General features: G+C 33.8%; 1 protein-coding gene across 1 annotated transcript in view; it reads right to left on the bottom strand.

Annotated features, from left to right (window-relative positions):
* Positions 1–8417: 8417 nt before the first annotated feature.
* The window catches only part of ADAMTS20 (ADAM metallopeptidase with thrombospondin type 1 motif 20), a 206604-nt gene continuing 201501 nt past the window's right edge, over positions 8418–13520 (bottom strand). The window contains exons 38-39 of the mRNA XM_008002931.3: positions 10730–10834; positions 8418–8507 (exon numbers count right to left, since the gene is read on the bottom strand). Coding sequence (XP_008001122.3) covers positions 8418–8507; positions 10730–10834 — 195 coding nt within the window. The remainder of the gene's footprint in view (positions 8508–10729; positions 10835–13520) is intronic.

Here is a 13520-nt window from a genome sequence, read left to right on the forward strand (position 1 = left end):
GGCCTATCATGGGGAGGGGAGAGGGGGGAGGGATTGCATTGGGAGTTATACCTGATGTAAATGACGAGTTGATGGGTGCAGCACACCAACATGGCACAAGTATACATGTGTAACAAACCTGCACGTTATGCACATGTACCCTACAACTTAAAGTATAATAATAATAAATAAATTATAAAAAAATAAAATAAAATAAAGTCACTCCCACATTTTTGGGTATCTATACAGCAGTGTGCCACTCTCAGTACCAATTTACTGTCTTAGTCCATTCTCAACTTGCTATAAAGAACTGCCTGACACTGGGTACTTTATACAGGAAAGAGGTTCAATTGACCACATGGCTGGAGAGGCCTCAAGAAACTTACAATCAAGGGGAAGAAAACACATCCTTCTTCACATGATGGCAAGAAGGAGAAGTGTCAAGCAATGAGGAAAAGGCCCCTTATAAAATCATCAGATTTATGAGGACTCACTCACTATCATGTGAACAGCAGCATGGGTGTAACCTCCCCTTTGATTCAATTACCTCCGAACAGGTTCCTTTCATGACACACAGGGATTATGGGAACTACAACTCAAGATGAGATTTGGGTGGGGACACAGCCAAACCATATCAGTAGTGGTTCAAATATTTCCCGGACTTCCTTACTACGGCGAGTTGTCTAGAATCTCAACTACGTGAGTCATGTAGAATCTCAATAAGCTGGGGCTTTGCCATTAACGAGTACGTCTTTATTTCAGTAAAGTCACTCATAAGCTTCTTTATAATAATAATAACACTGTACCACTTAATGAGGAGCACTTATATTTGAATTTGATGTGCATCCTTAAAGGCATTTGCAGAACAGTTATCCTTGGAACAGAAAAGACTAGAGGTAGGTATGTCTCACCAGAAATGTACGATCAGATACATTTTTTACTTTCAAACAAGACTTTGTATGTTTTTACCTTTGCTAAAACCCATTAGACCTTAAAGAACCAGGGCTTTTATTTTGCATGGTTGTAACACTCATGTCTTGATCTCAAAATTTTATTTACAAACATAGACTCAAAGATTCAAAGAAGCTGTGTGAGCCTAGAAAAGAAAGTTAATAATTCTATGTGGGTTATGATTTGGCTTATGGTTAGAATTAGAAAGTGACCTCTATCTCTACATTTTTGAAAGAACTGCCTCTGGCAGCATTAAACACAGACTGATATTAAGTAGAGATTGCGTAGTGATCTTTTTTTCTTTTCTTCCCTGCTCTTTGCTTCAGAAACTGTCTGGTTAATTCAACACAAAATAAATTATTAAAGCATATCCAGTTGCAGCCAGGAAGAAAGGCCAAAATCACTCCCCTGGTTGGTGCATTGAAGATTTGCTGACATAGCAGCTGTGCATTGAACTTGTCAGCTTGCTCTACTGATGCATGATGCTGCCACAAGAGCTCCTGCTGCTGCCTCTGGCCCCTGGATCTAGCCATCACCAATGTGCCATCTGTCACTGGTGTGTACTGCACTGCTTCTACTTCTCAGAGTCACTAACTTCTGATGAAAATCAGTGATGGTGCATCCGACTCTTGGAACTGAGGTCATATGTCTGGATCTTAGTTGCAAGAGAGTTCAGGAAAGCAAGTGTCTGATATTTTAAGCCTCTACACTAGGAAACGTGATTTGCCTGACAAAGTAGGGCATTCATGAAACATAAGAAAAATGATGTAGATACTGCACACAAAATAAATGATGACTTTTCTCCAGGGAATGTCTCCAGCAAGATTTTAAACTATCTTTGCCCTAGATTCCATGCAACTTTCCTTTTCAGTTACTTTTTCTCACACCTTTCCCTAAATCCCAAGTCTGGGATTTTTTATACCTCAATGACACTATACCTTTTTTTTTTTTCTGGCTAGTCCTAACTAAAAAGAAAACAAAAGCAAAACTCCAACACTTGCTACTTGAGAAAATTCTAAAAACTACATACCAAACTAATTATATATTGTGTGATGACAGGGACTGTGTTGACTTGCTCAATTATTCTTTGTCTAGTGTCTTGGTTAGAGTTGTTTTCAATGAACACATGCGGAATAGCTTTGGGAAATTCATCTCTATCGAATTAGGCCATTAGGCAAGGCTCTAGGAAAGTTGATTCCTCTTGGCTATCCAGACCTTGTTCAGAGAAAGCAGAGAGATATCCCATCACCTGTCAAATTTGATATATTGGTTGTGGTTACTCAGGAAACTATACTAAGAGTTTTGAGGATATATCCAGATTGATTAGCAGTAGGAAATGTCTGGAATGATTAATGCCTACTCTGGGTGCCAAATGGGAGACTATTGGCACATTTCCTGGTATCTACCATCTCTGGTATAGATACAGATACATTATTATTATCTTTTAAAATTTTGGTTTAAAAAAAAGCAAAAGAGTTTTTTTTTTAAATACTTTTATGAAATGATGGAAAGACAGAACCAAAAGTCAGATACTAGCTGATGGAATAGGTAAGTGTTTCCCTGTAAAGAGAGTCTTCGTGCTAATGTAACTGAAGTTGGCTACACTCTGGCTTCGTTGGCACCTACACAGATACCTCATATTGAGATCATCTTTTTCAACCATCTGGGTTGTACATTTGATGAAGCTGCTTAGAAAGCACTCGATGTTACCTTCCAAGATGGTTTTATGATAGGTCATGCCGAGGCATTCCTTATGTGATATGTTGAAACAGAAGAGAAATCGGGCAAAGGAAAAGAGCAGAGAATTAGGAGGAAGATCAGAGAAAAATGGAGTCAGAAGGGGCAGAAATGGCAAGCTCTAAATGAGACCAATGTTGAGAGATCTAATCCACATATTAGGCTGTGGCTAATTTTTTCCAAGGTGAGGGGTGATTGCTAATTCAGAACAGGTCAGAAGCACAGCAGTGGTGTTCAGTAGAGATGGATGGTGAGAGCATCAGATTTAAGTCAGATGGTCCAAGATGATCTATACTGCAAATAATGTATGGAAAAGCAGAAAGTCTCTTCACTTTCCCTGGGACTTGTGTTTCCAAGAGGCAACACTTCCTCTACTCCTCACTACATACACAAAATGTTTGTATGCTTTAGGATTAGTTCACAAAAGTATTGACCCTGCAGGTCATCATGACAATAGTACTGATAGCTAACGTGTATGCAAACTTATTATGTGCCTGACCTAGTGCAATATTTTACATATTAATATCTGCAACAAAATGAGACAGGTACTATTAACATTCCCATGAAACTCAAAGAAATCAAGTGATTTTCCCAAGATCACAGGGCATACATGAGCAGTAGAGCTGGAGTTTTGACCCCAGAACCAGTCTTCTACTAACTATAATGCTTTCAAAACTGCTTTCAATATTAAAAATAAAGGGATTTTGCTAACGGGGTCATTTGTACTCCTCAAAACATTTTTATGAAGAATAGCTCACTTAATTTCACAATTTTTATGCTGGGAAGGTAAGCAAGACATTTTTTCTTCTATTCATTTTGCAACTGAGAATACTCAAGCTCAGATTGTATCAGTGTTTTGTTATGAGACCACACATCCAAAAAGTGGCAGAGCACATCAGAAACTCGGGTTGTCTTAATTATAAAACACTGGGTATAAAACTGTGACAGGAGTATATCTTTGCTTTCATATATGTAAGTTGAACACAAAAGTGAACAGTAGATTGATAAGCTACCCCTGAACAGTTTTTTACTCTTATTAAATACCAAGTAGCTTTACACGTTTAACAAATAGTAACTCCTAACTAGTGCACCAGACACAACTTATACATATAAACTTTCACAGCTGAAAAGTACCTTAGAAGTTATTTGTTTTGAATTTCTCACTTTATAGCTGAGGAAAAAAATACGCAAGTGGTGAACTTATTCAATGTTGCCTTATTCATGACTGCTACACCCTGGTCCAGAAAGCCTCTGTTCACATTCCACATTTCCCCCCTGTATAGAATAAAAATTCCTGAAAAAAAATTATTATATGAAAAGCTTCTTTATTTTCTCCTGGAGGTCAAGGAAGATTTTGTATTGTTAAGAATGTTCTCAAATTGAAGTTGCAAAAAGAACACATGTATGTATGAAGGTAGGATATTAATATAGATGTCAATATCAATGTTAAATTGGATTAAAGACGTCTCAAAGATAGCTTGCCTAATGCGTTGCAATAGGTGTGCCTCAAGATTTCCAGGAAAGTATGGAAGATATTAGGTTGGCAATTTTTATTGATTCTTCTGAGGAATTGTTATGGCCAGCAGATGCCACTGTTGTCAGTGTAACTATTCTTTCAAGTTTCAAATATGGAAAATTACTAGAAAAAGGGGTAAGTGAAATGTAGCAAAAGTAATTACGTTATCTTTTAAAGATTAAGTAGTGCAAGTACTGTATAATTGAATCCTATTATTTACCTTTTAGCAAAATAGTAAACACTTAGCAAATAAAGACATTCTAAAATTATAAGAAAAAAATTAACAGGAAAGAATGAGTTCTCTATGTTTGAAAATAGTACTCTTTTTAAAAAATTAGAAGTTCATGCAATGGCCAATGTTGATTGATAGCTACATTTAGTAGCCAAGATGTATTTTATCCTGATGAGTGACATTGAGGGAGAATAAAATAAATTAATTCTGTTCCTTTTTGTTGTTATAGCATCATAAAACAGCTTTATATTTTCAAATCTGTATAGAGTTGTGAACAACTTGTTTTTGCAAAATTTATTATATTACTATCTTCTATTTCCATCAATGTTTGTACATGATGTTAGGGGTTTTTGTTTGTTTGTTTGTTTGTTTGTTTTAAGAGACGGTCTGGTTCTGTTGCCCAGGCTGCAGTGCAGTGGCACTATCAGAACTGACTGCAACCTTGACCTCCTGGGCTCGAGCAATCCTCCCACCTTAGTTTTCAGAGTAGGTGGAATTACAGATGCACACCACCATGCCGAATTACAGATGCACACCACCATGCCCAGCTAATATATAAAGGATAATTTATAGTATCTTATTTATTTTAAAAGACATGTTTAGAACAAGAATTTATATAAAATTGTATTTGAGGTTTATAATACTGAAGGTAGATTATGATAAGTTAAAGATCTGTATTGGAATTCCTAGAGCAAACACCAAAAATAGAGAGAGAATTACCTGTTTTACAATTTTTAAAATTGCAGTACTGACTTTATTGATTACAATCTCTCAATATCAATACTACAATTAGAAAAATCAATAAATATATAGAAAAGATTTAAACACTATGATAAACTAACTTGACATAATTACTGATTGGACAGGAAAATGAGATATTTTTGTTTTAATATAGAACAGAGGCAAACATGGTTTTTGAATGAAGAAAAGGAACCAGTGGTGAGAGAAAGGAAAGGGAGACAGAATAATCAATGGAAAGAAGTCCTAGAGAATTCAGAGTAGGGGAAATCAAAGGCAGAGGTTGAGTGATTATCCTCACACATGAGCAGGGTAATTGTTTCTCCAACAGGGCATGAAAAAAAAGAGAAAATAGATGCAGGGAGCATGCCATCTTAAATGTTAAACAAGTAAATCGTTATAAGTTGTATATTAATATTTGCAACTAATTTACGGTACAATACAAAAGCATGCTTTTTGGCAAGAGATTCTCAAATGTTTTAAATTATATCCACATAAAGCTGCTTGGCTTTTATTCAGAAATATGACTTTTTTTTTCTTTCTCTTTTTTGGGGCAGAGGAGGTGGAGAGGAGATGTATAAGTGGCAGGAAGTTGAAAGAATTTACTTTCAATGGTTTTCTTTCTTGTAAAATAGAAAGTAATGCTACCTTCTGAGAATTTGGGGTTAGAAAGGAGACAAAGTATTTGAGCAAAACAGCAACACTTTGACATAGACACTGTGAGGACAAAGAAAATGAACTTAAAATAAGTCTAAAACTGTAAACTTATATTTTTCTTGTTCCCACTCTGATGGTAACTTTTAAAAAGCCCTTTAACTTAAAAAAAAAAAATCCTAAACCAAAACTGACAAAGATAATAAACAAGAGATTCTCAGAAAACGAAACCAAATGTAAAAACATATGAGAGATCCCCATCTACTCTGGTATTCAGATAAATATAAATTCAGACAATGAAATACCATGCTATGTCCCATCATATTAGAAAAAAAAAAAAAAAAAACCAGAAATTCAGGTGTCAATGAGAATGTGGATCAACTAAAATTTTTATTGTCTTCCAGTGGTAATTTAATTTACTTAACCACTTTGGAAGTACTTGGGCAAATTCTAGGGAGGTTGAAGATGATGTATCACAAGGACCTGCTTCTTGTCTTGGGAGAGATTGTGAAGTCCCCACCCATTTCCATAGATCTGGCCATCCTGCCCTGCAGGAGCACATTTCTCTGCCCCACTGCGTAGGACTTGGTCCTGTGATTTCGTCTGGTCACTTGAATCAGAGTAGACACCAATAGTCCTTGTATATACAAGCTTTCAGAGGCATTGCAAACTGTTGCCAGCTTTCCTGCCAGGTTTCCTCTGCCATGAGAAGGGCAGAGATAGGAGCTGTGCTTCATCCTAACTGCACAAATTTGATTAAAAATTTCTTAGAATTGGCCGGGCACGGTGGCTAACGCCTGTAATCCCAGCACTTTGGGAAGCTGAGGCAGGTGGACTGCCTGAGATCAGGAGTTCAAAATCAATCTGGCCAACATAGTGAAACCACGTCTCTACTGAAAATACAAACAATTAGCTGGGCATGGTGGCAGGAGCCTGTAATCCCCTCTACTAAGGAGGCTGAGGCAGAAGAATTGCTTGAACTCAGGAGGCAGAGGTTGCAGTGAGCCGAGATTGTGCCATTGTACTCCAGCCTGGGCGACAAGAGCAAAACTCTGTCTCAAAAAAGAAAAAAAAATTAGAATTTCTAAAGTGTTTAGAGTTATAGACATTTGCAGTGAAAGTTCTGTTTTTAACATGTAAAGACAATAAAGACAAGGTGCTAATGAATCATAAAAATATGTTTATTTAAATGTTTATAAATTGTAAGATTCTAAATATGCATGAAAAGATTCCTGAAAAATGTCACACATTCTATATTAATGTTTGTAACTGGCTTAAGGCACATAATACAAAATATTTCTTTTGATACAGACATCTTCAAATGTTTATTTAACCACATTGGAACAAAATTGCATTAGAGCTTTATATGGCACAATACATCTGTAATAAATGTTTGGTTGGGAGAAAAACACTTTGTGGGTAAAACAAGTACACTAGTATTCACTGGCAAAAATCTATTAGTAGATTCCACTGTTTTTTTGTTTTTGTTTTTATTTTTGTTTTTTTTTTTTTTGGTTTTCAGAGTAGGTCTCCATAGAAAAATATTATTTGTCTACATGTCTTTCAAAAGCATATTATTATATAATACATGGTTAAATTATCTGCATGAAAAAAACTCTTAATACCTGAGAATTTGCCATTTAATAGTTAATTTTTATACTCCTTTATGTTCTGACTTTGAGAAACCTCTGATATAAAATAACTTAAACATCTCTAATAAAACTTTTACATATGTAAATATATTTTTATGTTTACCAAAATAAGATCTTCAAAATTAAAAGAATTCTCACATATTTAATTAATAGAATACAGTACATAACTTTGAGAAAATAAATTTTTAAAGAATATATATACACGCACAAGAATTATAAAGGCAAAACAGAATATAAACATTATAAAAACAATGTATTGTTCTTGTAAGTACAATCAAATTTGAGGTAGATCTTAAAAATTAAATTATATCATATCTTTATTATACCCACAAAATTTTTTGTTTACTATTTAACCCAAACATACATTTTTAATACACAATTTGCACCTCATTTTGAGGACTATTTTTTTAATTGAAGCACCGTAATCCACAAGTAAAAATTAAAGGAAAAATAAAACAAGGTATCTAAACTGTATGAGTAGAAAGTATAATGGCTCTGTGCTTTTTTATGTAACTATTGATTTGCTACTTGTCAGAAAGATTAAATAATGTTTATAGTAATTTTGAATGTTTATTATCCTAATATTTACTTGCTTCATTTTAGCTAGTAGAATAAACATTTCATTGTACAGTACAATGCTGAGCAGAGATTTACACATGTGTTTATAGGTATAAGATAAGTGTGATCCAGTCCAAGATGTTAAGAGCAGCACTGTCTTGGTATAATTCATTCGATCCTGGTATTCTCTATTATAAATTATTATGTTCTTTAAAAAAATCCTGATTAATAGAACCTTATTAAGCAGTTATTTGAATCCCTGATGAGCACCCTGAAAAAAACGCAGAGACATATTAGACCTGGAAATCTCGGGAAGGGAGAAATAAAGAAATGAGCACCCGTTATTTGAATGTTCCAGAGAATATCTCCTCTTTAGGGCATACATCCCCCTTCTAAATGTTCATATGACTTGAATTGGGAGACCAGTAGTCATGTGAGGAAGACACTTTCCACAGTACCCTCCACACTTGCCGAAAAATCTGGTTCCATCCTGAAAATTGGAAGAAGAAATATAGAAGAATCTTATACAAGCTGATATCTGCATGCAAATCGCAGAAAAAGCAAATGCTTTGAATCATATGGCTAAAATCATTAGTAGAGGTTTCCTATAAGAATTGCATTTGAGGTCAAAGATCATACCCCTTTGATATTGTTTGAACTGGTGGACATGGGAAAGTTAAAGGATATTAGATAACCTGAGATTCATTTTAGCTAATTGAATATTATATACCATACTATAATTTAGACAATTTAAATCTCAATTAAGATGTAAATCCAGTCCACATATTTCAATCTCAATCCACATATTTTTCATCTAGGTCTCTATTTGCTTCAGTGAGTTTATTAAAACCTCTCCCAATGTGCTATCCAATATTTACATAAATTTACATAATGTTCTCTTAGACCAAATAAAAGAAGGATATTGTATAAACTTGACTTTAAAGGTATATAATTCATATTCTATCCCATTTATTTCAAACATCTCGTGGAGGCATTAGAAACACACTCTGGAGAAAAGTATAGAAGGTGGTAAAATGGAGAAAAAAATTAAAACTGGGCTGAAAGTAGTCATTAGAATTAGAAAAGAACTAAAATGGGAGATTGTTCCATAAGCAGAGCAGTTCACTGAGGAACAGGTGACAGAGGTGGCCTGAAGCGGGTTGGTCTGGACGTGATAGATGCACTCTCGAGATGCCTTACATCTTCAGGTCTAAAAGTGAAGACTGAAGACATTTCTAGAACACGACACAAAAACAGGCTGAACTCCTATCATATCTGGAAAAGGTAATTTTTTAAAATCTAAGGGAGTAAAGATAGAGAAGAAAACTGTAGGTTCTGGGGACATTTTGAGATGGAAGAATGTTTTGAGAATGGAAGCTTTTGAAGTTACCTTTTCTTTCTAAAGCAATTTTAGCTCTGGAGAACCTGAGTACAGAGAAGGGAATGGCAATAAAATCTCAGAGTTGAATAATTCCCTATTCCCTCTGTTGTAGTAAGAACTCAATCTTCATTAGACTTATTGGCACAGGAAAATATGTTTGCATTTCTGTAAGTATATCTGGATTTTACCAATCAGTTTCACACCGGGCATCAGATCTGAAGAAATAGTTATGTGCAACCTTTTTGATTGAGATAGAAGTTCTCAATGAAATAAATAATGAATTAATATTTAGAATAGAAGTTAATAAAAACACAAATCTTTTGTTAAGTAAAGCCCAATTTTATCATCTTCAGAAACAGAATGTTTTAAAGGCTATGACTATCAGAATACTAAGTTTCATTTATGAGAAATATTTATATAAATAGGAGTACAACAAAAATCACTTTTATCATAAGAAATAAAAATCATAACACATTAGAGTATACAGAGGTTGTTGCTGGTGCTAATTTATGTGTAATATAAGTGGGAACACATATAACCTAGATCCAGATTTACTATGGGCAGGGCTATGTTATCTAAGACACAATAACCGTGAGTAATAGAAAGCGTTTCTTGAAGTGTACATGTTGGAACACCATACCTGCAGAAAATTAAGTGGGTTCTATTTGGATAATACGACATGTGCTATAGTTATAATAATTATATAAATAAACTATACAAATAGTTATAACTATATATATATAAATACTACATAACAGTCTATATTTTCACAAATAAAATAACAACGTTATCTAGATAAAGACAGGAAAACATGAGTACAACATAAATACATAATCCTAATTCTTGAAAAAACTGTGAAGAATATTTGTTAAATGACAAGGGTCTCCAACATCACCCCCATCACTAAAACAGTGAGGGAAGAAAACAAAAATTAACACTCATTTTGAAATATTAAAACCTGTAAACCTTCAGTAATTAAAGTATAGTAAAAAACATACCTTTTTTGAAGACCTGTATTTCAAGTCATTAGCTCCAAACTTGAGATAGACAAAACCTATATGTCCTGGCATTTGGCAATTTATGTTCAGACATCTATAGCCCATATATGGATTCATAAGTATACAAAACCTACACATGCACATTAATACAAATGAATCCCGTTTCATTTCATAAATTGACGTTGTGCTCCGTTATATATAATCTACCCATTATATGCAATAACTCTTTAGTCATCAATTTCATACAAGTTTACATTTAAGGTAGAGAGCCTTTAATGCTAGTTCACAGCACAGAAATATTTCAAACAGGCTTTTTGGTCCTGCAGGACTTACCTCTGATCTTCGTATGCTGACAGAGGTATAACTCCCCTGAGCAAGCCACTTTGCTGTGCTGGATATCTTCATCCCAGTTCCTGCTAAATTAATGCTAAACTGTCCCTGGATTGTAAATAAAACAAACAAAAATAGATGGAATTTATAAATACTTAAGAATGCTCTTGGCTAACAACATCTGAATAGGAATCATATAAGGATGGACTCAAAATACTCTTCAAGGGTCTTTTATAAAATGAAGGAATATCGATAGAACCTTACTGTAAAGAAAATGAACCAGTTAAGGACTTTGAAAATTGATTACAAATAAGTCTTCCGAATTGCAAGTGACAACTGAATTAATACTATATAATGCTATTTGTGGAGAAGTAACTCTGCCCAACTCCAGGACTCTATGATTTGACAACTAGAGCTAATGGTCCTGTAGAAATTAGTAAATCCTGACAGAAATAGCGTTCATGGGGACCAATATTTGCTGCACTTTAACATTTCTACACTTTCTATTTTTGACCCTTCATTGCTAACTTCTATGATGTTTCACCTATTTGACGTGTTTTCCAGAATCTCTGTTATTGCCCCATTCCTTTTGTGATAAGAATATTACTTCTTAACTCACCACACAAAACGATCTAACATAATATTATTGTCCTGGCAATTATTTCCATTTTAAACACCAAAAACGGTGTTTAGATGTGTGATGCCACATGGTTTACACACATTATGGTGTGTGGGTCCCCTATGAGCTTTATGATCTAATTCTTTCCAAGTACAGGACCATTTTTATGTCAAAATATTTCAGACTATCTTTGTTAACTATTAAATTGCAATGTTAACTGAGAAAATGTGTGATTAAAATAGGTAACACTTGTGTCATATGTATATAATTTTACAGTACAGATTTAAACATTGAAAAGTAGAACTTATAAATGAGTTCAGTCTACTGACAATGTTCAGTATGCATATAGATTCAGAACAATATTAAGACAGTCTTCAATTACATCACAATATCTCAATGGCTTAAGACTCATGAATCTTTAGCAAGACTGTGACAAAACACTGGATTTTATATTATATGAATGAAAATATTATCTTGTCATAAAAGCAAAGTCTAAATAAACTCTCTATATAATGTGAATTATTAATATTGCTAAAACAATTAGATATCAATTTAGTCATTAACTTGGATTTCTTAGCAATCTTATATTGTATATTTCTCATTTAAAAACAAATAAAGATCAAATATTTGTATAAAACAATGACAATAAATGGAGAATTTTCCATTGCAGAAATAATTAGTTTTAGATAAATTTCAAAGACAATTTATCATATACAACATCACTTGGTTATAAAATTTAGAATATGAACTCTATGTCAGCTTCATTGCTGTATTCCCAGAGCACAGAACAGGGCCTAAGTTCTCAATAAGTGTTTTCAAATGGATGAATTAAGTGCAGCATTAAAAACATTAAATAGTAGTATTATAAAAGTAAATACACAAATACATATATAAAACTCTTCAGACTCTATGATAATGAATGACACTAAAACTAGACAAAGTAGTATTTTATGTTCACAAATATTTGAATAAAAAGAATTGATTCTTAAGATATATTATTCCATTTGATACTTAATCAACCTGATACAGGTTTTGCACTGTATACCTCCAATCTCACATTCCTTCTCAGATAGGCTTTTCACCAAATACAGTTATTAAAAAATGAAAATATATTCTATCATGTAAATTTCTTGTAACCAGATGCTCCTTGAGTGCCTGGATTGGACCATGCAACCTAATACCGTTTTTCCATTCTTCCATTTGTTCTCTACCTCCCTGATCAACATGCCTTAAAAATATTCAAATGTATATACACTGGAAGTAAAAGGAATGAATCTGATGGACTACTAACAGCCTTAGGTGGTCATTAACACAATTAGTTGAATCTAGAACTATTGATTGTTCCATTTCTCTGGACTAATTTTCATGAGCTTCATTTCTATTCTTAGTCCTCACTTAAAAAACTACATAATACGACCTCAAAAAAAAAAAATGGTAAAACAATTATCTGAAATTTGGTATGATGTTGACGGAGCTGAAAATACATCTCACTCATTTGTTCAAAATTAACTGACTGGCAGAGATGGTGTCAAGTACCATGAGAGTTCAGACAGATCTCACTCCAAATCTGTCAAGTTAAAGAGCATATGTACCTAAAAAAAGTAATTCAACGAGAGAACTATAAGTGCCATAAAAAGGTACTTATACATTCCTATAGGATTTTAGAAGTAATAAATAAGTGAATAAATGTGTTAATTAATTCCAATACTTCATTTAAGATTAAAATTTAAACCTCAAACCTAATCTTTAACCTAAAAATTGTTCAACATATGAGGTCTCTCTCTCTCTCTCTCTCTCTCTCTCTCTCACTCTCTCTCGCTCCATACATGCATATGTAGTATGAAATGTCAAGAGAGTAGATACGTAGTATGAAACTTATCTCCTCTTCTACCCTCCTGACATTTTGAAGAAGCAGCCACTACACAAATTAAAATTTCAGCAGCCAAATCACAAATGGAAGGTAATATGATTCAGAAGACCTAGGAATTCAATAAATTGGAATGTTTATTCTTGAGTAACTGGCTGTGTCAAAGAAAAAGGTAGGTATGGGTATAAGATAGAGGAGAAGCATATAGATAAATGCAAGTTTTAACGTTTCACTTCTTGGATTGACTGGTTGGTTCATGTGTGCTCATTAAATAATTATGTTTTACAGTTTTTAAATGTACTGTATAC

Source organism: Chlorocebus sabaeus, chromosome 11 (assembly GCF_047675955.1).
Source record: "Chlorocebus sabaeus isolate Y175 chromosome 11, mChlSab1.0.hap1, whole genome shotgun sequence".
In the NCBI taxonomy this organism is placed as follows: domain Eukaryota; kingdom Metazoa; phylum Chordata; class Mammalia; order Primates; family Cercopithecidae; genus Chlorocebus; species Chlorocebus sabaeus.